General features: G+C 40.9%; 1 protein-coding gene across 5 annotated transcripts in view; it reads left to right on the top strand.

Moving 5' to 3' along the window:
* ERICH5 (glutamate rich 5) overlaps positions 1-22,282 on the top strand; it is a 52,893-nt gene that overhangs the window by 6,148 nt on the left and 24,463 nt on the right. The window contains exon 1 of one of the 5 annotated variants that reach the window (XM_053559067.1): positions 10,640-11,085. The exons of the other annotated variants lie outside the window; for them this stretch is intronic. Within the exon in view, the coding sequence (XP_053415042.1) occupies positions 11,028-11,085 (58 nt within the window). The 5' untranslated portion in view covers positions 10,640-11,027. Of the gene's footprint in view, positions 1-10,639; positions 11,086-22,282 lie in introns of those variants that run through there. 5 annotated transcript variants of the gene reach the window in all.

The following is a 22,282-nucleotide window of genomic DNA, read 5'->3' on the forward strand; positions in this document are numbered from 1 at the left end:
ACTCCTGCATCCCACACAGGCCTATGGAAGAAATCTCTGGGTATAGGACCTGGGAATCTGAGTTAACAGGCATCTTAGTGATTTTTAAAAATTTGAGAACTAGAGACCTAAATAATGAGATAGCCAAATTGGTTCTGAGGCATACTTGCTTAGATAAAGATGCAAACTAAACAATATAATTTTATATTGAGTGCTTCACTTTCAAAGCTTTTTAATCTGTTTTCTCCAAAGTAACCAGGGGGCGGCACCTGGACTCAGTGAGTAGGGCGCTGGCCCCATATACTGAGGGTGGCGTGTTCAAACCCAGCCCTGGCCAACTGCAACAAAAATTAGCCAGGCATTGTGGCGGGGGCCTATAGTCCCAGCTACTCGGGAGGCTGAGGCAAGATAATCGCCTAAGACCAGGAATTGGAGGTTGCTGTGAGCTGTGTGATGCCACAGCACTCTACTGAGGGCAATAAAGTGAAACTGTCTCTACAAAAAAATAAATAATTAAAACAAAGTAACCAGGATAGGTATTATCCCATTTTACAGAATAAATGATTAAAGTGTTTGAGGTAACTTTTCTGAAGTGCTTTTCATTATAGGGTACCAAGTATCCTGTTCCAGATAAGTGCTATGGTTTGAATTTTTGTGTCCCCTTCAAAATTTATAGGTTGAAACAAAATCCCCAATGTGAGAGCATTGGTTTGTTAGAGCTTGAACATGTGTGGATTGGATTAATGCTCTTATACAAAGGTCTTGAAGAAGTAGGTTTGCTGTCTCTTTGTTCTTCTGTCTTCTACCATATGAAGACACAGTGTTCCAGGCACCATCTTTGAATCAGAATTACCAAACCTGCAGGCATCTTGCACTTCTGGTACCCAGAACTATGAGCCAATAAATTTCTGTTTATAAATTAACCAATCTCAGATATTCTATTAAAGCAGCACAAACAAAGACACTATGTTTTAAAGATAGGACTTAGTTACTTTCTCCCAAGGATCTTACCATGGTTTTGTACTGGAAGCCCAGAGAAACCCAAAGTGCTCCTTTGTGTGTGAGTCGTGACTAAAAATGTTTGAGAATTCCTCCTAGGGAATCTTAACTGAATCTCTCTTTGGAGAGAGACTTAGGTCCTTGGTTTTTTTCTATAATATTTACATGACTTCAAGCAAATTTTCTAATCTAATCCCCAGTGTCCTCATCAATAAAACTGTATAAAATAAAGATGCCTACCTTATAGAACTATTGTATCATAGCACCTATCACAGGGCCCTGTACAAGGTAAGTATGCAGTGGGTATTAGTAGATGCTCTTTGGTTCCACCTTTACCTCCCCAGCCAGCCACCCAGCTTATCTTGCACAGTTACAGCAGCACAAAACCTACACACTAGAGGAGGAAACTGTTCTTTACTTGGCTGGACATGGTGGCTCATGCCTATAATCCTAGCACTTTGGGAGGCCAAGGTAGGAGGATCCTTTGAGGCCAGGAGTTCCAGACCAGCATGAGTAAGAGCAACATCAAGACCCCATCTTTATATTAAAAAAAAAGGGTGGCGCCTATGGCTCAAAGGAGTAGGGTGCCGGCCTCATATGCCGGAGGTAGCGGGTTCAAACCCAGCCCTGGCCAAAAACTGCAAAGAAAAAAAAAAAAAAAACAGAAAAATTAGCCAGGCATGTTGGCATGCACCTGTAGTCAGTTGCTCCAAAGGCTGAGGCAGGAGGACTGTTTGAGCCCAGGAGTTTAAGGTTACAGAGAGCGATGGTGATGCCCAAGTGATGGAGAGACCCTGTCTCAAAAGACAAAAATGTCTTTACTTGAGACAGGCACACTTGCTATGTGAAAATGACATCCAAATCCTTTGGCTCATGAAGGTTTTGTTACTATCTCCACACGTGTATTTATTAGAATAGTGGTTGGTAAATTTTCTGTAAGGGGCCAAACAGGAAATACTTTAGGCCTTCCGGCCATATTGTCTCTGGCAGCTATTCACCTCTGCTATTCACCACCTTTTGTGTTGCAGCACAAAAGCAGCCACAGACAATATGTAAATGAATGGGTATGACTGTTCCAATAAACCTTTTAAGGCAGCAGCCACATTTAGCCTGCAGCCACATTTAGCCTGCAGACCACAGTTTGTTGACCTCTTTGTTAGAAGATTATTATTACTAATATTTAAAATAGCCACTTTAAGCCGTATAGAGAATGTCCTAATGAGATATACGTAGAAGTGTTTGGGGTTGAAATGTCATAATTTCTTCAACTAATTTTCAGTGGTTCAAATACTATACGTAGATTAGGAAGGTAGAAGAAGTGCAGAGTGTTAATTGTTGAATTTAGGCAGAGGACATAGCATTGTATCATTGTATTATTCAACTTTTTGTAAGTGAAAACCATGTTAAAAAGTCAGGATATGTAAACCTTTGAAAAAAGGACTTTGCCATTCAGACATTATTTTTTCTGGGTACTAGTATGTAGCATTTCAGAGTGATCTGAAAGAATACCAACAGGTAAATGTGATAGGACAGAATGAACACAAGGCCCTCCTTTGGTTTCCAAAATTGCTGCTCCAAGTTTCTGAGAACTTTGCAGATATCTGGGTTCATTGTATTTCTAGTTTTTACTTGATGTAAGAATTTAAAGTGACAGGCTGCATTCCCTGTTGGAGCAAATACTAACACATTCATCTCACTTGCATTGGTTTAGTACACTGGCCCATCTCCTTATTGTCAGACAGTTAAAACTATCATATTCATTACCATCAACTATTCAGCATCCAGATTAGGAAGCAATCCATTAGTGATTTGGAACTTAACTCAGACTTCGTGTTCTTATCAGTCTCCCTGGGCATTAAGTACATTCACAAATAGGGTAGGGAGAGGAATAGACAAGGAATCCAAGTGACAAGACCCTGTCAACTCAGTGAATGTTGGTGGCCTTACAACTAAATGAAACATACTATGTACCTTTACAAGAATTCTGAACCCTGAATTCCTTAAGAAGGATGAAGGTTACCTATTCATCTCCACCATTTCTTCCACAATAATAAAGAATCTAAAATATTTCTCATACTGCTTTCTGTTCCCACTGGGAGTGCTCCAGACTCTTAACAGTTTTGTTTTCTGGCCTTGATACTACAAATCCTGCTGGATTGGACTAAAAATAGGCCAGAGAAACACTTTCTCCCATGTTTTAAAACCATTTTTTTTAATCCATGGAAGCATATGCTTTTTATGCTCTTGGATATGAACAATGCAGAGTACTTCATTCACTGTTTTACTGTGGAGAAGTGACACTTTTGGTAAGTAAAATGGTGCCTGTAAAAGTTGGTCTTTTGGATGTTTTATGTTTCTTAGAGTCAGTTTCTGAAATTTTAGTACAGTATAACTAGGATTCCTGTGCCTCCAAGTATCCATGAAAGTAAGAAGTTTTAACACATTGTCAGTGATTTAAAAAGTCTATGTACTTTTGTCCTTTAAAAAAAGGTGGAAAATACAGGCTATGTTTTTGCCTTTTTTTTTTTTTTTTTTGAGACAAGAGTCTCACTCTCACTTTGAGTAGAGTGCTGTGGCATTGTCATAGCTAACAGCAACCTTAAACTCAAGCAGCTGGGACTAGAGGCACTTGCTACAAAGCCTAGCTAGTTTTTCTATTTTTAGTGGAGACAAGGTCTCACTTTTGCTCAGTATGATCTTAAACACCTGAGCTCAATCCACCAGTCTTGGCCTCCCACAGTGCTAGAATTACAGGCATGAGCCACCACACCCAGCCTATTTTTGCTTTTATTTTTTCCAGACAGAGTCTCAAGCTGTCACCCTGGATAGAGTACTGTGCCATCATAGCTCACAGCAGTCTCCAACTCTTGGGCTCAAGTGATCCTCTTGCCTCACTTTCTCTATTTTTTTGTAGAGACAGAGTCTCACTTTTTCATCCTCGGTAGAGTGCTGTGGCATCTCAGCTCACAGCAACCTCCAACTCCTGGGCTTAGGTGATTCTCTTGCCTCAGCCTCCTGAGTAGCTGGGACTACAGGCGCCTGCCACAACACCCAGCTATTTTTTGTTGCAGTTTGGCCAGGGCCAGGTTTGAACCTGCCACCCTTGGTATATGGGGCCAGCACTATTCACTGAGCCACAAGCGCTGCCCCTACTTTTTTTATTTTTAGTAGAAACAGTGTCTCGCTTTTTGCTCAAGGTGGTCTTGAACTCCTGAGCTCAAGCAATCCACCAGGCTCAGCCTCCCAGAGTGTTAGGATTACAGGTGTCAGCCACCATTTCTGGCCTACTTTTGCTTTTAATTGCAATAATATCAACTCAATGTTGTAACACTATATGTTATGCTGATCAGAAAATATCACTGATTACTTAGAAAAATACATAACAAGGCAATATTATAACGATAAAAACGTGGAAGAAAAATGATATATAAAAGGAATCCTTGGAGGTGAAAAATTTATGAACTACTGCTTTGAAGATATTTTTTGCATTTAAAATCACCATATCATTTATGATCTGGTCTTACCAAGCTAGTCATCAAACAGGACTAAAGGAATATGATAGGACAAGTATTTGTTAAGAAGGACAGAGTTAGGAAGAGGGGAGGTAGGGTAAGCATTGTACGTTTTTCTGGAGACTTGTGTTGTAAGCAACAAAATAGCTCAGTTGAGAAGAAAAGGAATTTATTTTGTAGTTCAATAAATTAACAAGAATTCAGGACAGCAAGACCCAGATTTGTGTATACGAGTCAGAAGAAGCAGCACCATTTATTAGTTACTGATTCAGAGCATAATGTGCAACACTACAGGATAGCACCTCAATTTTATCTTGGCTGGTGCCCTAATTGAGTGTTTAATGTGCTATTCCCCCATTTTATAGGTTTGGCTGCTTCTAGATGATGAAGTAAATGGAAAGAAGAGTCAATCACATAGAAATCAACTATTATTTTTCTTGTCTCACAATATTCACAATAAAATGAGTTATTTGATAGGACAGTACAGTCATCCCTTTGTATCTGTGGGGGATTGGTTCCAGGACCCCACCCCAGGATAACAAAATCCACGGATGGTAAGGTCCCTTACATAAAATGGTATGGTAATTCCAAGTAACCTACCCACATCATCCTGAATACCTTAAGTCATCTCTAGATTATTAATAATACCTAATATAGCTAAATAACAAACTGTTTCCCCATAAAAATGTATGTGATAATTTTTTTTTTTTTATAATCAAAATTGGCTTGGCGCCTATAGCTCAGTGGCCAGGGTACCAGCCACATACACCGGAGCTGGTGGGTTCAAACCCCAGCCCTGGCCTGCCAAACCACAACGACAACTACAATCAAAAAATAGCCAGGTGTTGTGGCAGGCACCTGTAGTCCCAGTTACTTGGGAGCCTGAGGCAAGAGAATCGCTTACGCCCAAGAGTCTGAGGTTGCTGTGAGCTTTGACGGCACAGCATTCTACCAAGGGCAACACAGTGAGACTCTAAAAAAATAAAAATAATCAAAATGATAAATAATGCAGTGGTTAACTCTGATCACAGAAACAAAACATTGATAAAAGAGGAACATACAGTAGATATAAGTCATTAGGAATGTTCTAGTCTTCAGATGAATTGATGAGATCAAGGATGTGTATTATAATAAACTGTAATTAAACAGTATAATAAACATTGTATTAAATAGAAAAAAATAATACCTAATATAATGTAAATGCTATGTAATTAGTAGTTATACTGTATTTTTTTTTTTTTTTTGGAGACAGAGTCTCTGTCCCCCTGGATAGAGTGCTGTGATTTCATAGCTCACAGCAACCTCAAATTTGGGGGCTCCAGCGCCCCTCTTGCCTCAGCCTTCTGAGTAGCTTACTACTCAGGCACTTGCCACAATACCAGTTTTGTTTTGTTTTTTTTTTTTTCTATTTTTAGTAGAGGCAGAGTCTTGCTTTTGCTCAGGCTGGTCTTGAACTCCTAAACTCAAGCAATCCATCTGCCTTCCTGAGTGTTAAGATTACAGGCATGAGCCACTGTGCCCGGCTGTATTGTTTTTTTATTTGTATTAATATATTTTTATTATTGTATTTTTATTGATTGTCCCTGCCAAAATATTTCAATCCATAGTTGACTCCGTGCATGAAGAACCTGCAGATGTGAAGGGCTAACTGTACAGAACGTAATGTCTTGATAGTATGCCCACTAATAGGTGAGGCTGGCAGAGGCATGACAGGCAGGAAAAGCAAGTCTAATTCATTAAAGATCATCTGTCTCCAAAGAAGTCAGATTTATCTTCCATGAAGTGGCTGACTGGTCCCCTCCAAGTATGGTACCATTTCAGAGACTTAGAATTGGTCACTCCTGTTGCGGCTTGCATATTGGGCATTCAGCCAGGGATAAAAGGAAAAACACAATGTTAAAAAGTATGATTAGTATTGTTTACCTGATTATAAAACACTTCCTTTGAAGAAAATAGAAGATATCATAACTGAAGAAAAGTGAGATATGGATTGGACAGTTGGCAAAAGTTGAATATGGAGGGTGGATTAAATAGCATTGCATCAGTGTTAAACTTCCTGTAGTAATTGTACTACAGCAGTGATTTTTTAACTCATCTGCCTTAGCATACTGGTATGCCATGAAAAATTTTAAAGACCATTAAGATTAAGATCATTAACTATTTTCAAACAGTTCAATGCAGTGTAAGTATGCATATCAAAATTAAAACCTCTTTAAATTGATTATACAAGTATATCATTGTTGTAAGAAATGGTTGTGTTTTTTTTTTTTTTGTATTGACAGATTCTCACTTTATCGCCCTCCGTGGAGTGCTGTAGCGTCACAGCTCACAGCAACCATCAACTCCGGGCTTAGGTGATTCTCTTTCCTCAGCCTCCCCAGTAGCTGGAACTACAGGCACCCGCCACAACGCCCGGTTATTTTTTTGTTGCAGTTAGGCGCCGGCCCCATATACCGAGGGTGGCAGGTTCAAACCCGGCCCTGGCTGAACTGCAACCAAAAAAAAAAGAAAATAGCCGGGCGTTGTGGCGGGCGCCTGTAGTCCCAGCTACTCGGGAGGCTGAGGCAAGAGAATCGCTTAAGCCCAGGAATTGGAGGTTGCTGTGAGCTGTGTGATGCCATGGCACTCTACTGAGGGCCATAAAGTGAGACTCTGTCTCAAAAAAAAGAAAAATAAGGTTTCAGTACATGTCCATAGATGGTTCGATTTGACAAGGATTTGTTGATGAACGCTTCAATTGAAGTGAATGAAGCCACCTAAGTGAATGAAACTGCATGACTCAGCAATCCCTCAATGTGCCTGAAGTAGTAAGGAGGTGTTGCTGGTACTGAACATGTTGTGCAGTTCCGTCTAGATTTAAAATAATGAAGTAGTTGAATGCAATTACCTTATAAATCCTAGTTTTGAAAATTTTCCAAGTGTGTTTAATTAATACCTGTATTTCTTTTTAAAAAGTATGAGTTCATTTATATTTGTTATTTTTATTATTTTTGATTTGGCATTTTTAATTTTTATTACATAGGATTCATTAAAATGGATACTTTTTTTTTTTTTTTTTTTTGTAGAGACAGAGTCTCACTGTATCACCCTCGGTAGAGTGCCATGGCATCTCAGCTCACAGCAACCCCCAACCCCCAGGCTTCGAGCAATTCTCTTGCCTCAGCCTCCCGAGTAGCTGGGACTACAGGCGCCTGCCACAAAGCTCAGCTATTTTTTTTTTTTTTAACTTTTTTTTTTTTTTGTAGAGACAGAGTCTCACTTTATCACCCTCGGTAGAGTGCCATGGCATCACACAGCTCACAGCAACCTCCAACTCCTGGGCTTAAGCGATTCTCTTGCCTCAGCCTCCCGAGTAGCTGGGACTACAGGCGCCCGCCACAACGCCCAGCTATTTTTTGGTTTGCAGGTCAGCCGGGGCCGGTTTGAACCCGCCACCCTCGGTATATGGGGCCGGTGCCCTACCTACTGAGCCACAGGCCCCGCCCGCTCAGCTATTTTTTTGTTGCAGTTTGGCCGGGGCCAGGTTTGAACCCACCACCCTCGGTATATGGGGCCAGTGCCCCTAAAATGGATACATTTTTAGTTAGGAAACAAAAATCAGAAGACAACACTAATATGTTGAATGCTGCTTCATCCCGTACATCAGCAACTAAATTAAAAAAATTAGTCATCAATATAATGAAGATTAGTTGTCATTTGGTTTCATACGCAGTAAAGGAAATCTACCACATTCCACATATGTAACTGGCGGAGAAACATTAGCAAATCCAAATTAAAGAGACATGTACAATTCAGACATTCTCACTTGTCTGAAAAGCCGGTGGAATATTTCAAATTACTTGCACTCAATACTCAACCAACAAAAATATGGACCAAATATGCAACGATATCAGCTAAAGAACAAGAAGCAAGTTACTCAGTTGCAGAAATCCTAGCTAGGAAAATGAAATCTCATACAAATTCATAACAATAACATACTGTTATTTTACTGACCTGCTGTGGAATTGTAAAAACAATGTTTGGAGAAGAATACAAAAAGAAAATTTTGACAATTCTGCTTTCAGATAATACAGTTTCTCGATGTGTTAAGGATTTATCTGAAAACATAGAATTTCAAGTAATATCTCACCTCATAGAAGTAAACATGTTTGCAATTCAGTTGGATGAATCTACTGACATCAGAGTAGATTTGTCCATAAAGAAGAAATCATATAACAGTTTTTTTTATTTTATTGACCACTGCAAACAACAAAGGGCCAAGATGTTTTTTATTTGATAATTACTTTAATTCTAATAACTTGTCTTGGGATTCCTGCATACGTATTTGCACAGATGGAGCCCCATCTATGTCCTGAGGTGTAAAAGGATTTGTTACACTTTTGCAAGAGAAGAACCTGAAAATTATTTTTAGCAGAGAAGTGCTAGCATCAAAATCGTCAGTGCCAGAATTAGAAAAGGTCCTAGAAAATACTATTTATATTATTAATTATATAAAAAGCAGGCCCAGCTGGGTGTGGTTGCTCATCTCTGTAATCTCAGCACTTGGGAGCCCGAGGCTGGTGGATTGCCTGAGCTCACAGGTTCGAGACTAGCCTGAGCAAGACCTCGTCTCTAAAAGTAGCCAGGAGTTGTGGTGGGCGCCTGTAGTCCCAGCTATTTGGAAGGCTGAGGCAAGAGGATCGTTTAAGCCCAAGAGTTAGAGGTTGCCGTGAGCTATGATGCTACAGCACTCTACCAAGGGTGACAAAGTGAGACTGTCTCAAATAGGCCATTGCGATCACAATTATTTGCAGAATTATGTTCCTCAGTGGATGCTTCTTATATGTAGCTCTTATTGCATATGGAAATGAGATAGCTATCTCGAGGTAGAGTTATATCAAGATTTTATGAATGAAAAGAACAATCAATTTTTAGTCTGGGAAGCTGAGGAGGGCAGAGTTCGAGACCAGCCTGAGCAAGAGCAAGACCCCATCTCTAAAAATAGCTGGGCATCATGGTGGGCACCTGTAGTCCCAACTACTCAGGAGGCTGAGGCAAAAGGATCACCAAGAGTTTGAAGTTGCTGTGAGCTGTGACGCCACAGCACTCTAGCAAGGGTGACAAAGTGAAACTCTGTCTCAAACAAAAAAAAAAAATCAACATTTTAAAAATGCAGCATTCTAAATTAGGCAATTTACTTTGTGATGGGGGTTGGTGTAATAAAATTAGATTTCTTGCAGATTTATTTTAGCGTTTGAATACTCTTAAAAAGAGTATGTAGGGAAATCATGAAAATATTCTCATGTCTTCGGATAAAATTAATGCTTTCAGAGAAAACTTACTGCCCTGGCAGGAAAGGATTAAAAGAGAAAATACAGTAGAAATGTTTGAACTAGTGAAAAGGAGTAAACTGGATAAAAATCCTACTGAACAGATTTTACAAACTTTTAGATTCATTGAACAGAAATTTTGAAAAATACTTTCCTCCACCAAAACTTTCCATAATATCTCTGGATTGGTTGAGAAATATTTTTGTTTCAAGCGCATGTATGTCAGCATATTTAAATATTATAGATGAGGAAGAGTTACCAGAAACAAGAAATGACAGAGGACTGCAATTAAAATATTCAACAAGGGATATTACAACCTTTTGGTTATCTCTCAAGGATGAATTTTCAAACATTACCAAAAAAGCAATAGACATTTTCCGTTCTTAACGTCGTATTTGCGTGAAGAGAGCTTTTATGCAATGAATAAAATTAAAAACAAAAAATCAATGACAGAATCTTTGGAAAAAGATTTAATAAATCGAGTATGCCTGACCAAAATTTGACCTGCAAAGAAGATATTCTTAAAAAAAAGTCAAGCTCGGATATTTTAATAAATGCTAAATTGTAATAAAAATAAATAAATGTAAATAAGTTTTTTAAAAAGAATTTTAATTGTTATCTTTTTATTACAAATTATTCATTGTTTTGTTTTTTGGCGGATGGTGCATGTGTTAATAAATAAAGGTATATTCCTTTTTTTACTCTTTTTTTTTTTGATCAACATAATTTAAGCGTGCTGTGGAAGTTTATAGTTCGTGTGCCATGAGATTAAAAACGTTGAAAAACATTGTATTAGGGTTATGTAAGAGAAGACCGTCATCACACATCTAGTCTACCAATGAATAGCCACTACCCACAGCCACCCCTCCCCTCCCCTCCCCGGCTATTTAGTGACGGCTGATTCAGAGCACACCTCCCGGCACTGCGCCCTAGCCCCCTGACATCTTCCCTTTCCCAGCCTCTGTGCCTTTACCATACCCTCGGTCTCCTCCCCTCCAGTGCCCACAGTTGCCCAGGTCCGGCTCTCCTCTGCTCTTTGTCCTCTAGCTCTCTTCCGCTGTGCCCTCCCTCCCTGGCTCTCCTGCCCCTCCAGGTGCGCACCCCTTCCCTCAGGTTCCGCTCTGCGCTTGCGCGGTGCTCAGGGGTAGCTCGGCTGCAGAGTTGGAAAAACTTGGGCGGCTTCGGGTGCGGTTCGTGCGGCGCTGGGACAGGTGGCTACGTCCCCGCGATGGGCTGCTCCAGCAGCACCCTCAACAAGGCCGGAGACAGCAGCAGGTTCCGCAGCGGTGAGCAGGCGACCGGGCGCCACCCCCGCCCCGGGCCGAGACTCGGGTGGGTTCTCTCCGCGGGAGGTCCAACAGGCGCGCCCGGTGCCCCACTCCCGGCAGGGGGCGGGCTCTCCTCCCCAGATGATGGGAGCGGAACCCGAGCGAGACGCGGTTTCCCCCAGGTCCCCAGCGGTGCTGCGGAGACCCGGCGTGCGGCAGTCCGGGTGAGCTCCGCTGCACTCGCGGTCCAACGTGCGGGGCTGGCGGCCCGGGGCTGCGCCTACCCTGTGCGCCGATCGCGGGGAACTGAAGTTAAATCCCTAGCTCGGTTAGCCGCGGCATTGGGAATACCCTATCCGGACTTTCTGCCCTTTGCCCTCCCACCGGCGTTTCAGCATCAAAGGCCGAAAAGGATGCCGAGAACGCAGACGAAAGTTCACTCTGTCAGCTAGGTTCCTGCACTTTTGAAGTCACATAACCTATTCCCCTATCGTGGGCTTAAATATTTCTCTCGTATGTGATAAAAAGTGGTCTCCACTGACACTTAACAAAGAAATTCAGCAAGGATGTTTTGAGCACCTACCGTATAATATAGCACTGTGCTTGGCTAGATGCTGGAGGTAAAAAGTGACCCTCCTAGGGAGGTTGAGACAGACAATAAACGCGGGAAGCAAATGGTTATGATAGTCTCAAAATGATAAGGACTGTACTGTGAAAAGTAGGAAAGCACATAGGTGAATTCGAGAACGACTGGGTTGACAGCCGAGGTACTTAGATGTGATGACGCTCTGGAGGTTAAGCAAATTCCTTCAAGCTGGTTCAAGGCTGACGGTGAGGGGAATTTCATACTCCAGTTCGTTCCTCTTCACAGAGCTTCTCTTAGTACCTTGTGATATTGCAGCAATAGAATGTCTTCCTCTCTGATTTTGTGGTAGAGAACACAGGATTATCATGAATGTTGTTTCAAAGCTGTTGTGTTGCTGTAATTTTCACAATATGTGGTAATTTCATTTTCTCTAGCTTCAGTAGGTAACAGAAAGCAATAAAAAGCTAGGAAATAAACCAAATATTAAAACCATATATATAAGTGATTCCAAGCCCCTTGTCAACTGACAAGAATGTGAAAAGATAGGGAATGATTCCTGGCAGGTGGATCACTTGACTCAAGAGTTCCAGACCAGCCTGAGCAACATGGAGACCCCCATCTCTACTAAAAATAGAGGAACTAACCTGGTGTTTTGGCAAGAGCCTGCCTGTGGTCCCAGCTACTGGGGAGGCTGAGGCAAGAGGAGCTCTTGAGCCCAAGAGTTTGAGGTTGCTGTGAGCTGTGACAATGCCACGATACTCAGGGTGACAGAGTGACATTCTGCACCCCCCCCCCCAAAAAAAGAAAGGTTTCCTAAAGAGACCAGAGCCTCTGTCCCTACTATATGCTCTGAAGAGGCCAGAGCAAGAAGTGAATCAATAGCCGGGCGTTGTGGCGGGCGCCTGTAGTCCCAGCTACTCGGGAGGCTGAGGCAAGAGAATCGCCTAAGCCCAGGAGTTAGAGGTTGCTGTGAGCCGTGTGACGCCACGGCACTCTACCCGAGGGCGGTACAGTGAGACTCTGTCTCTACAAAAAAAAAAAAAAAAAGAAGTGAATCAAATAGATTTTTATATTTTGGTCTATTGTAAGTCCTTGTTGCTTTCAATATGAAAAGCTGGGAAAATGGATGCTTCAGAAAGATACATTTTATTATTCTGGCTTCTCCTACTATCTTCTGTACTACCATCATTATTTTTAAACTGATTAAAACATGTATTTCAGGGACTGTAACTCTTGGGGGGGGGTGTCAAAAGCATCCAGTAGGTGGATGGGGGTTTTAATAGTCTTAAAAAATAATGAATAACCTTGTCTTTATTTTTATTTATTTATTTATTTTTGCAGTTTTTGGCCAGGGTGGGGTTTGAACCCTCCACCTCTGGTATATGGGGCCGGGGCCCTAGAGTCTCGCTTTGTTACCCTCGGTAGAGTTCCATGGTGTCACAGTTCACAGCAACTTCAAACTCTTGGGCTTAAGTGATCCACTTGCCTCAGCCTCCCAAATAGTTGGACTATAGGCGCCCACCACAACGCCCAGCTATTTTCAGAGATGAGGTCTCACTCTGGCTCAGGCTGGTCTCAAACTCTGGCAATCTACCCGCCTTGGCCTCCCAGAGTGCTAGGATTACAGGTGTGAGCCATTGTGCCCGGCCACAATAACCTTGTCTTTAAAAATATTTTGTCACCAATGTTAATAACCAGCCACGAGTTACAGTCTTTCATTTTTTATTCTTGCTTTCATTACTGTTCTAAGTTGTCATGGGTGTTGTCCTGGAAGAAATTTTGAAATGACTAACTACCAGTTTTAGTGTATAGAAAATGTGCTGCATAAATTGCTCAGCACACATACTGTATTAACCAACAGGTTATTTTGCTTCTGATCCTGGATGAGACAATACTCTCTTGTAATTGGATACTATTGTATGTTCATCAACTTTTCAGTTTCATCGTCTTAGAGGCCCAATAAATAATTCAGTCCTGTTTCTGCTGCTTTAAACTTCTTTAAATCCTATATACATCCCCAAGCCTATGTGTAAGTGCTTTTAAGTAAAAAAAAAAAAAATCCAAGTTTATTAAATTTATTAAAAGTGTATGCATTTATTCACTCTTCTCCCAGTGTCTAACAATGCTTGGCACTAACAGGCCTTCAGTAATTATTTGTTTAATGAAATATTTCATTTAATCCTTATAACAATGTCATGACTAAGTATTATAATTGTTCCAATTTTATAGATAGGAGTAAATAATTTACCCAAGGTCACAGGACTTCTAACAGTCAGAGCTGGGCTTTGAACCCACATGTTTAAACCAGTGTGTGCTAACTAGATGTAAATATGTTTCTGCCTCAAGCCACTCTGGGCCCCCATTAGGGGTGTGATTATCCTCCATGGAAACAAAAGAAATATAATAAAGAGTATTTCTTTTAATCTTGAAATAAAGTACATATTATAGTGTTATATAAATATAATAATATATATCATATATCATATCATATATAATATATAAATATATATCAATATACAATTATAACAGTATATTTATATATTGATATAATGTGCAAGTCATAATGTAATATATAATGATATATTAATATGTAACATAAATCATAATGTATACAAGGTCAGACAGTTAAGTTCATGAATTCATCCTAGAAAAAGTGCTACATACCTAACTGCAGCATATCACCATGATCACCTTCCAGGTGCTCCCCTTGGGAAGCTGTGCATTGGCACCGACACCTAGTATACCCTTCAAAACAGTTTGGAACTCTTGGGCGGCGCCTGTGGCTCAGTCGGTAAGGCGCAGGCCCCGTATACCGAGAGTGGCCGGTTCAAACCCGGCCCGGCTGAACTGCAATCAAAAAAAAAAAAATAGCTGGGCGTTGTGGCGGGCGTCTGTAGTCCCAGCTACTCGGGAGGCTGAGGCAAGAGAATCGCTTAAGCCCAGGAGTTGGAGGTTGCTGTGAGCCGTGTGACGCCACGGCACTCTACCGAGGGCCATAAAGTGAGACTCTGTCTCTACAAAAAAAAAAACAGTTTGGAACTCTTTTTCTAAAATGTCTATCAGAAGTATCGTCATACATGGTCTGGAAATTACATTTGCTTGGAATGGCTATCAGAGATGTCAGCATACAAGGTCTAACAATTAATTAAGTTGATGAACTCATCCTAGAAAAAGTGCTATATACCTCATTGCTGAATACCACTACCGTCATCAGATGGCCAAGGGAAGTACTTTAAAGGTCTTTGTAATGATATTCAGCAGTGAGATATGTAGCACTTTTTCTAGGATAAGTTCATGAACTTAATTCTCTAACCTCATGTATTATATAAAATACTAATTTAAATTATAACATAACTATACAAATATATAATTATCAAATATCACATATAATATTTTATAACACCTCTAACACATGTTTAGGGAACAGAATAAATACTCTTTATTGTATTTCTTTTGAATCTTGCATAGTGGTTAACCGCATACCTAATGGGGATCCAGCATTATTTGAGGCATATAATATATATTATAGTAAATACAATATTTATTATCATCTCCTAAGTAAGAGTTAGTAAAATCTGAAGTTTTTTTACATTTGCTTCCAAATTTATTGACACATCCATTGCTAGGTTAATGTGTACATTTCCACTGATAGCTATAATCATTTGTTTGTTCTAACCTGAACTTTTTCACTAGCTGCTTGGAGTCCACACTGTCTGGGCAATCGGATGAAGCTTGAATTTCACACAGTTATGTGAATTGTCCTTTGTACTGCATTTATATGTTTAGTCTTCAACGAATATTTTCACACAGTGACATTGAAGTCTAAAGTAGATATTTTCCTTTTGAATCAAAGAACAAACATCATTAGCATTAAACTTCATTATTTATAGGCTTTTCTTGCATACAGAAATTATTTAAATGGGATTTTTTTTCTTTTGAATATTAGAAGTCTCTGGACTGATTCTTGTGTGTTGTTGTGTCCTCCCTAGAACCTGGCACTCAAAAAGAGCTCAGTGTGTCTTTGTGATAGGTTAGATTATGGCATACAGACAATTAAAACGGAATATTAGAACTGCGTGAGTGGTTCACAAATGGGAAAATACCTGGAAAAGACAAGCAATGAAAAGTACACCTAACACCACATCTCCACTATCTGCTTAGTTCCAATACTTACTAGTTGGGGGGAGGGGTTTGGTATAGTCTTCCAAAGTATCTTTATGATTTGTACATATTATTTCCCTCTCTCATTTTTATTTATAAAATGTGACATACGGGACAGGCATGATGGCATGTGACTGTAGTTCGTAGCATTATTTGAGGCTGGGAGTTCAAGGCTGCAGTGTGCTATGATCACACACGTGAATAGCCACTACATTCCAGACAAGGCAACCCAGATAGACTTTGTCTTTAAAAAGGGATGTGGTGTACCATACCCACTGTTCTTTGCCTCGCTTTTCTCACCTAACAATGTGGAGATTTTTTTCATATTGATAGATAAAGAATTTCTTTCTCCTTTTTTACATCTGCACAATAATGTGTTGCATGATTTATTTAACTAGTCTCCTACTGAAGGACATTTGATTTGTTTGCAGTCTTTTCCTGTTGCAGAAAAGGCTGCAGAGAATTCCTTTGTGTACACATCATTTTGAATGTGTACAAGTGTACTGTAGGACAGTTTCCCAGAAATCGCATTACTAGGTCAAAGGGTATATGCATGTATAATTTTGATAGATAACTAACTGCCTCAATGCCTTCCGTAGGAGTTGTGCCAGTTTACACTGTCATCAACAATAAAATAAATCTTATTCTAAAATTAGAGACTTTCAAACATTTGTGTAGCCACATCAAATCACTGGGATGGAGGCCAGGTCCTGTGGCTGATGCCTGTAGTCCTAGCCCTCTGGGACTTGGAGACCAGCCTGAGCAAGAGTGAGACCCTGTCTCTACTAAAAATAGAAAAACAAGCCAGACCTTGTGGCAGGTACCTGGATTCCCAGCTACTCAGGAGGCTGAGACATGACGATCACTTGAGCCAAGGAGTTTGAGGTTTCTGTAAGCTGTGATGCCAGGAGGGCACTCAACCCAGGGCAAGAGTTGAGACTGTGTCCCCCCCACCCCAAAAAAAGAAAGAAAGAAAGAAAGAAAAAACACTAGCAGTGAGCAGAAGTCAGGAGATGAGTGAGGTAGGGAGCACCCACTTGGTTCTTGTGATCTTATTTAGTCCCCACGACAGCTTTATAAAGCAAACATTAGAAGCACCAAATACAGGTAGACAACTGAAGCGTAGTGAGGATGTCACTTGCTCAGCGTCTCAGAGCTGCTAAGTGATGGAGCTGGCGCTCAAGCCCAATGTGTGCGATTCCAAAGACCCTGCTTTTTCACAACTTCCAACTCCATCTGGTGTCTAGTTCCACTTCTGCTAGAAACTTGTAGTGTGGCCTTACATATACAAAAAGTGCAATCAATAATGGCTGAATGGGTAGATGGATGAATGGATGGATTGACAGAGATGGGGATTCAGGGAGATAGAATATTACTCAGGAAGGCAGAGGAGGAATCAGAATCCAAGGAATAGCAGAAACCAAAAGGAAACTGGCTGAAATGGGCTTGGGAAGAGAGTGTTGGGTTGTGAGGCGAGTCCCCTAGTCTTGCAGGAAAAGCTAACTACAGTGAAACAAAGCTTGATTATGTACTCTTAAATCATGTTTCTGTAAGATTGCCACACATCCAGCTCATGTGTACAGTTTCACTTCTGCGTTAATGTTTTACAGCAAGTTTGAGAAAAAAACCTGAGTATTTGTGGGGGGTTACTGAAAGTGTCATCAAAATTGATAAAAAGCATCACACTTGGCCAGAGTTCAAATGCTGGCATTTGGAAGTGGAATAGTACTAGGTAGTAATTTTTAAGTAAAATGCCAGAATATAGCTCTCCAAATCAGTGTTAATGTTTTGAAAATGCCTCTGCGATCTCAAAAGCTTCTTTACTCATCTCGGGGGCTGTCGCTGTTCACATTCGTAGAACTCCTCCTCACTAGAGGTATATCCAGGGGTGCCAAAAACATGTATACACCCTTTAAGGGATGTTATCTATGTGTTCCTTAGCAAAGTTGAATTGAATTACAATAGCAATCTGTAGCATGACATTTGCTCCAAAGATGGCATTAGTCAAACGAATGCCAGTGTCACCATGTGACAGGCAGGGCAGTCAAAGAAAATGGCAGAAGTACTGTTGTCATTTGAAGAGTGCAAGACCATTTTGAAATGATGTTTGAAATTGGAGAATGTTGTGGAAGTACAATGAATATGGAGGTGTGAGTATGAGTATACAACAGAACCTCCAACACGCCTAACAGTTGCATGCATTCATGATAAATTTGGAAGATCTGAGAGGCCTCGCACAGCCACAGTCCCTGCTTCCTTTGCTAAGGGGATGAACAGTTCCCATGTTCACCACAGAAGTCTACTAAACAATGTGCACGCGAGACTGGAGTTAGCAGAACAAGCATACTACGCATTCTTAAAACAGCTAAATGCAAGGTTTTTATCCCAAGATTATTTATTATAGGCACAGACACATGAGAGCTTCCCTTGATGAGAATTTGCTAGGACAATGATAAGACAGAGAGGTGTGGTTGAGTTTCCCCCATGTTCTCCTGATTTAACATCTGTTGACTTCTACCTATTGTTGCATGACCCAAGACGCGAACGAGCAGCAGCTTTGCTGTAGGTGTAAACTCGCTCCTATAATTAAGTCAAGAAACAGTCTGTACACCGTGGGATGGCATATAGCAAAGTTCTTTATTCCAAGTTTAAGTTTTATACTCTTCCAGTCACGTACACACCTCATCCATTATCTATTAGCTGAATTTTAACTTGAAAGGAAATATTTATCATATCAATGTAACCACTTGTGTAGTAAATCTCTTCCTCTAAACAGTGACTAGTTTTCTGAGCAGGGCACAAAGACGAAAACAGCTACAGGGGAACAGAGTTGATAGAAGAATATCTTCAAGCATTCACTCAGTTTACTCAGTATGAAGTAATGACTGTGACCTTCTTTCAGGGCAGAGCACCTATAGACCTCTGACAATATGTTGTTAACATATGTCAACCCTCTGGCCCGTATCTCTGAGGAAGGGCGGCTTGCCCTTGGATCTCAGGCTTCACGGGGTGTACTGCTTCAGAGAAAAGGCCTAAGGAATTTTTACAATTCCAAAAAAACCTAACTCTGTGAGTAACCCAGGGGGGTCCAAGCGTCTTAAGCCTCTGGAAGAAAAGCATGTCATTTTAAACTCACACTGAATTTACTTTGTGTGCTTGATGTAGGATAAGTTTATTTCTAAATATTATCCTACATTATGGCATCTTTCACCTATGGGGACCGTAATGGATGTGGGGTACTATAGAAACCTGGCTACACTGGCGGTACTTCTGGAAGAAAGCAAAATGGCGTGCACAGACAGTGGACACTTTGGTCAGCGTTGCTCGAGCAGTAGTTCATCAGAAGTGTCTGGACGCTGATGGTAACCACTCTGAGCATCTCTTTTAACTACAGAAGTCAAATGGGACTTGTATTTATCTTTCATTATCAGTATATATTGTTATAATTTTAATACAGTTTTTTCCTTTCTTAAAATATATGTACATTTTTTGGCACTCTCTGTGTTTAAGGATGTTTGAGCTTCACTCTTTAAGAGTGAAGATCACAAGAAAAAAAAATAAAAACATTGTTTTTAACAGCTAAAACCACCTGGGAATTAACCTTTATGGAAGTGGGAGAACTAAGCGAGGCAATGCTGGCGTGCACTGCTTAGTACCCCCTGTATGGTGTCAGAGTTTCCCAGCCTGCGGAAGGGGTTACAGCTTGCCACTGCTCCTCCCAGCCTTCAGGGCAGCCCAGGTCTTCTGGGAGCAGCTTCTTCCTTTTGTTCAAGTGAGCGGCACAAATAGCATGTTCTCTGTGTGCCATGACATTGAGAAGATCAGGAAGCACGGGGCTATACATTTTAGTTAACACTGACATTTTTACTAGTAGTTTCTCTTACAAGACAGCATCTGCCTTCACCATTCCAGCAAGTACCTCTGATGAAATGTCCTCCCCAAACCATTGTCTTTGCTTATTTCTTTCCCTCACTGTCATTGATAATGACGATGCACCTTTTTTTTTTTTCTATTCTTTCCCTTTCCCATTTTCCCAAGACTCTGATTTAAAGCACATAGTTTCTTTAGGCTAATTTCCTTTCCTTTTGCTTATCCTGTAGACTACATGTTTTGAGAGGCTCTGGTTGTCTGTACACCTCAAAATAATGGGTGTATGGGTGTGTGAATTTCAATGCAGTGAAAGACAGTATAGAGTGCTGATGAGGAATGTTGGTCTGGAGTTAGACTGTCTAGGTTCAAATCCTGGTTCAGGACCATTTATTAGTTGTATGATTTTGAGCCAGCCACTCTACCTCTCTCCTGACTCCGTGACTTCATCTGTAAAATAGTGCTTCACAGAGTTGACCTGAGGAATAAAGGAGTTAAGGTATATAACACACCTAGAATATACCCTAAGTATTGCCTAGAACAGGGATTGATAAACTGGCTTGCTAGTCAAATGCAACCCACCACCTGTTTTGTAAATAAAGTTTTTTTTTTTTTTTTTTGTAGAGACAGAGTCTCACTTTACTGCCCTTGGTAGAGTGCCGTGGTGTCACACGGCTCACAGCAACCTCCAGCTCTTGGGCTTACATGATTCTCTTGCCTCAGCCTCCCGAGCAGCTGGGACTACAGGTGCCCTCCACAACGCCCGGCTATTTTTTTGTTGTTGTTGTTGCAGTTTGGCTGGGGCTGGGCTTGAACCCACCACCCTCGGCATATGGGGCTGGCGCCCTACTCACTGAGCCACAGGTGCCGCCCGTAAATAAAGTTTTATTGGAACATAGACTTGTCCATTCATTACATACTGTCTATGACTTTCTCACTGAGACAACAGATTTGAGTAGTTGCAATAGAAAAAGCTGAAAATATTTACTGTCTGTCTCTTAAAAGGAAAAATTTGCTGGCTCCTGGCTTAGAGTATTGCCTAGTAAGTCCTTGATACAAATTATCTGTCATTAATATCAATATTAGTGAATCTCACTTAGAAAAATTAGAAATTACTTCATTGCTACAAGTGGCTTTTCTAATTATTATTATTTTTTTAAGATCAAGTTCTAGACTAGATGCAGTGGCTCACACCGGTAATCCTAGCACTCTGGAAGGCCAGGGTGGCAGAATCACTTGAAGCCAGGAATTTGAGATCAGTCTGGGTAAGATCAAGATCCTGTCTCTACAAAAAATAAAAAAATTAGCCAGGCATGGTCACATGTACCTGGAGTCCCAGGTACTCTGGAGGCTAAGGCAAGAGGACTACTTGAGTCCAGTAATTTGAGGTTCCTGTGAGCAATGGTGATGCCATTGCACTCCAGCCCAGGCAACAGAGTGAGACCCTGTTCAAAAAAAAAAAAAAATTAAGTTCTATATCTTTGAGTGTGTTGATTTCCTCACTTTAAAAATAAAGAGAAGAGGCTCGGCGCCTGTGGCTCAAGCGGCTAAGGCGCCAGCCACATACACCTGAGCTGGCAGGTTCGAATCCAGCCCGGGCCTGCCGAACAACAATGATGGCTGCAACCAAAAAATAGCTGGGTGTTGTGGCTGGCGCCTATAGTCCCAGCTACTTGGAAGGCGGAGGCAGGAGACTCGCTTGAGCCCAGAAGTTAAAGGTTGCTGTGAGCTATTATGCTACAGCACTCTACCCAGGGCGGCAGCTTGAGGCTCTGTCTCAGAAATAAATAAATAAATAAAAATGAAAAATAAAGAAAAGAAAAATGATGGCTTAAAAATATTAAGTCACAAGTAGCACAGGAATATTAAAAAATCAGAAAGGTGGTATATGAATAGTTGAAGTTTACAGGATAGCTTTTATAATGCTGCCAGAGCTTACTTTGTTAGGTTACTTGCTCTTGTACTTTTGCTACCATAATACATTTTATTTTAGGATAGTTTTAGATTCACAGAAAAATTATGTAGTACAGAGAGTTCTCACATATTCCACACTCACTTTCCTGTGTTATTAACATCTTATATTAGTAGGATATGTTGTTACAGTTAATGAACCAATACTGATACATTTTTGTTAAGTAAGTCCATGCTTTATTCACATTCCTGTAGTTTTTCTTTAATGTTTTGTGTCTGTTCCAAGAGCCCATGCAGGATCTCACATTACATTTAGTTAACATGTCTCCTTAGGCTCCTTTTGGCTATGTTAGTTTTTCAGATTTTCCTGGCTTTTGATGACCTTGACCTTAACATTTGCTTTCCTTGCTTTGAGGAGTGCTAGTCAGGTATTTTGTAGAATATTTCTCAATTGGGTGGCGCCTGTGGCTCAGTGAGTAGGGCGCCGGCTCCATATACTGAGGGTGGTGGGTTCAAACCCAGCCCCGGCTGAACTGCAACCAAAAAATAGCTGGGTGTTGTGGCGGGCGCCTGTAGTCCCAGCTGCTTGGGAGGCCGAGGCAGGAGAATCGCTGAAGCCCAAGAGCTAGAGGTTGCTGTGAGTCCTGTGACATCATGGCACTCTACTGAAGGCGGTAAAGTGAGACTCTG

Source organism: Nycticebus coucang, chromosome 13 (genome assembly GCF_027406575.1).
Source record: "Nycticebus coucang isolate mNycCou1 chromosome 13, mNycCou1.pri, whole genome shotgun sequence".
Classification (NCBI taxonomy): Eukaryota; Metazoa; Chordata; class Mammalia; order Primates; family Lorisidae; genus Nycticebus; species Nycticebus coucang.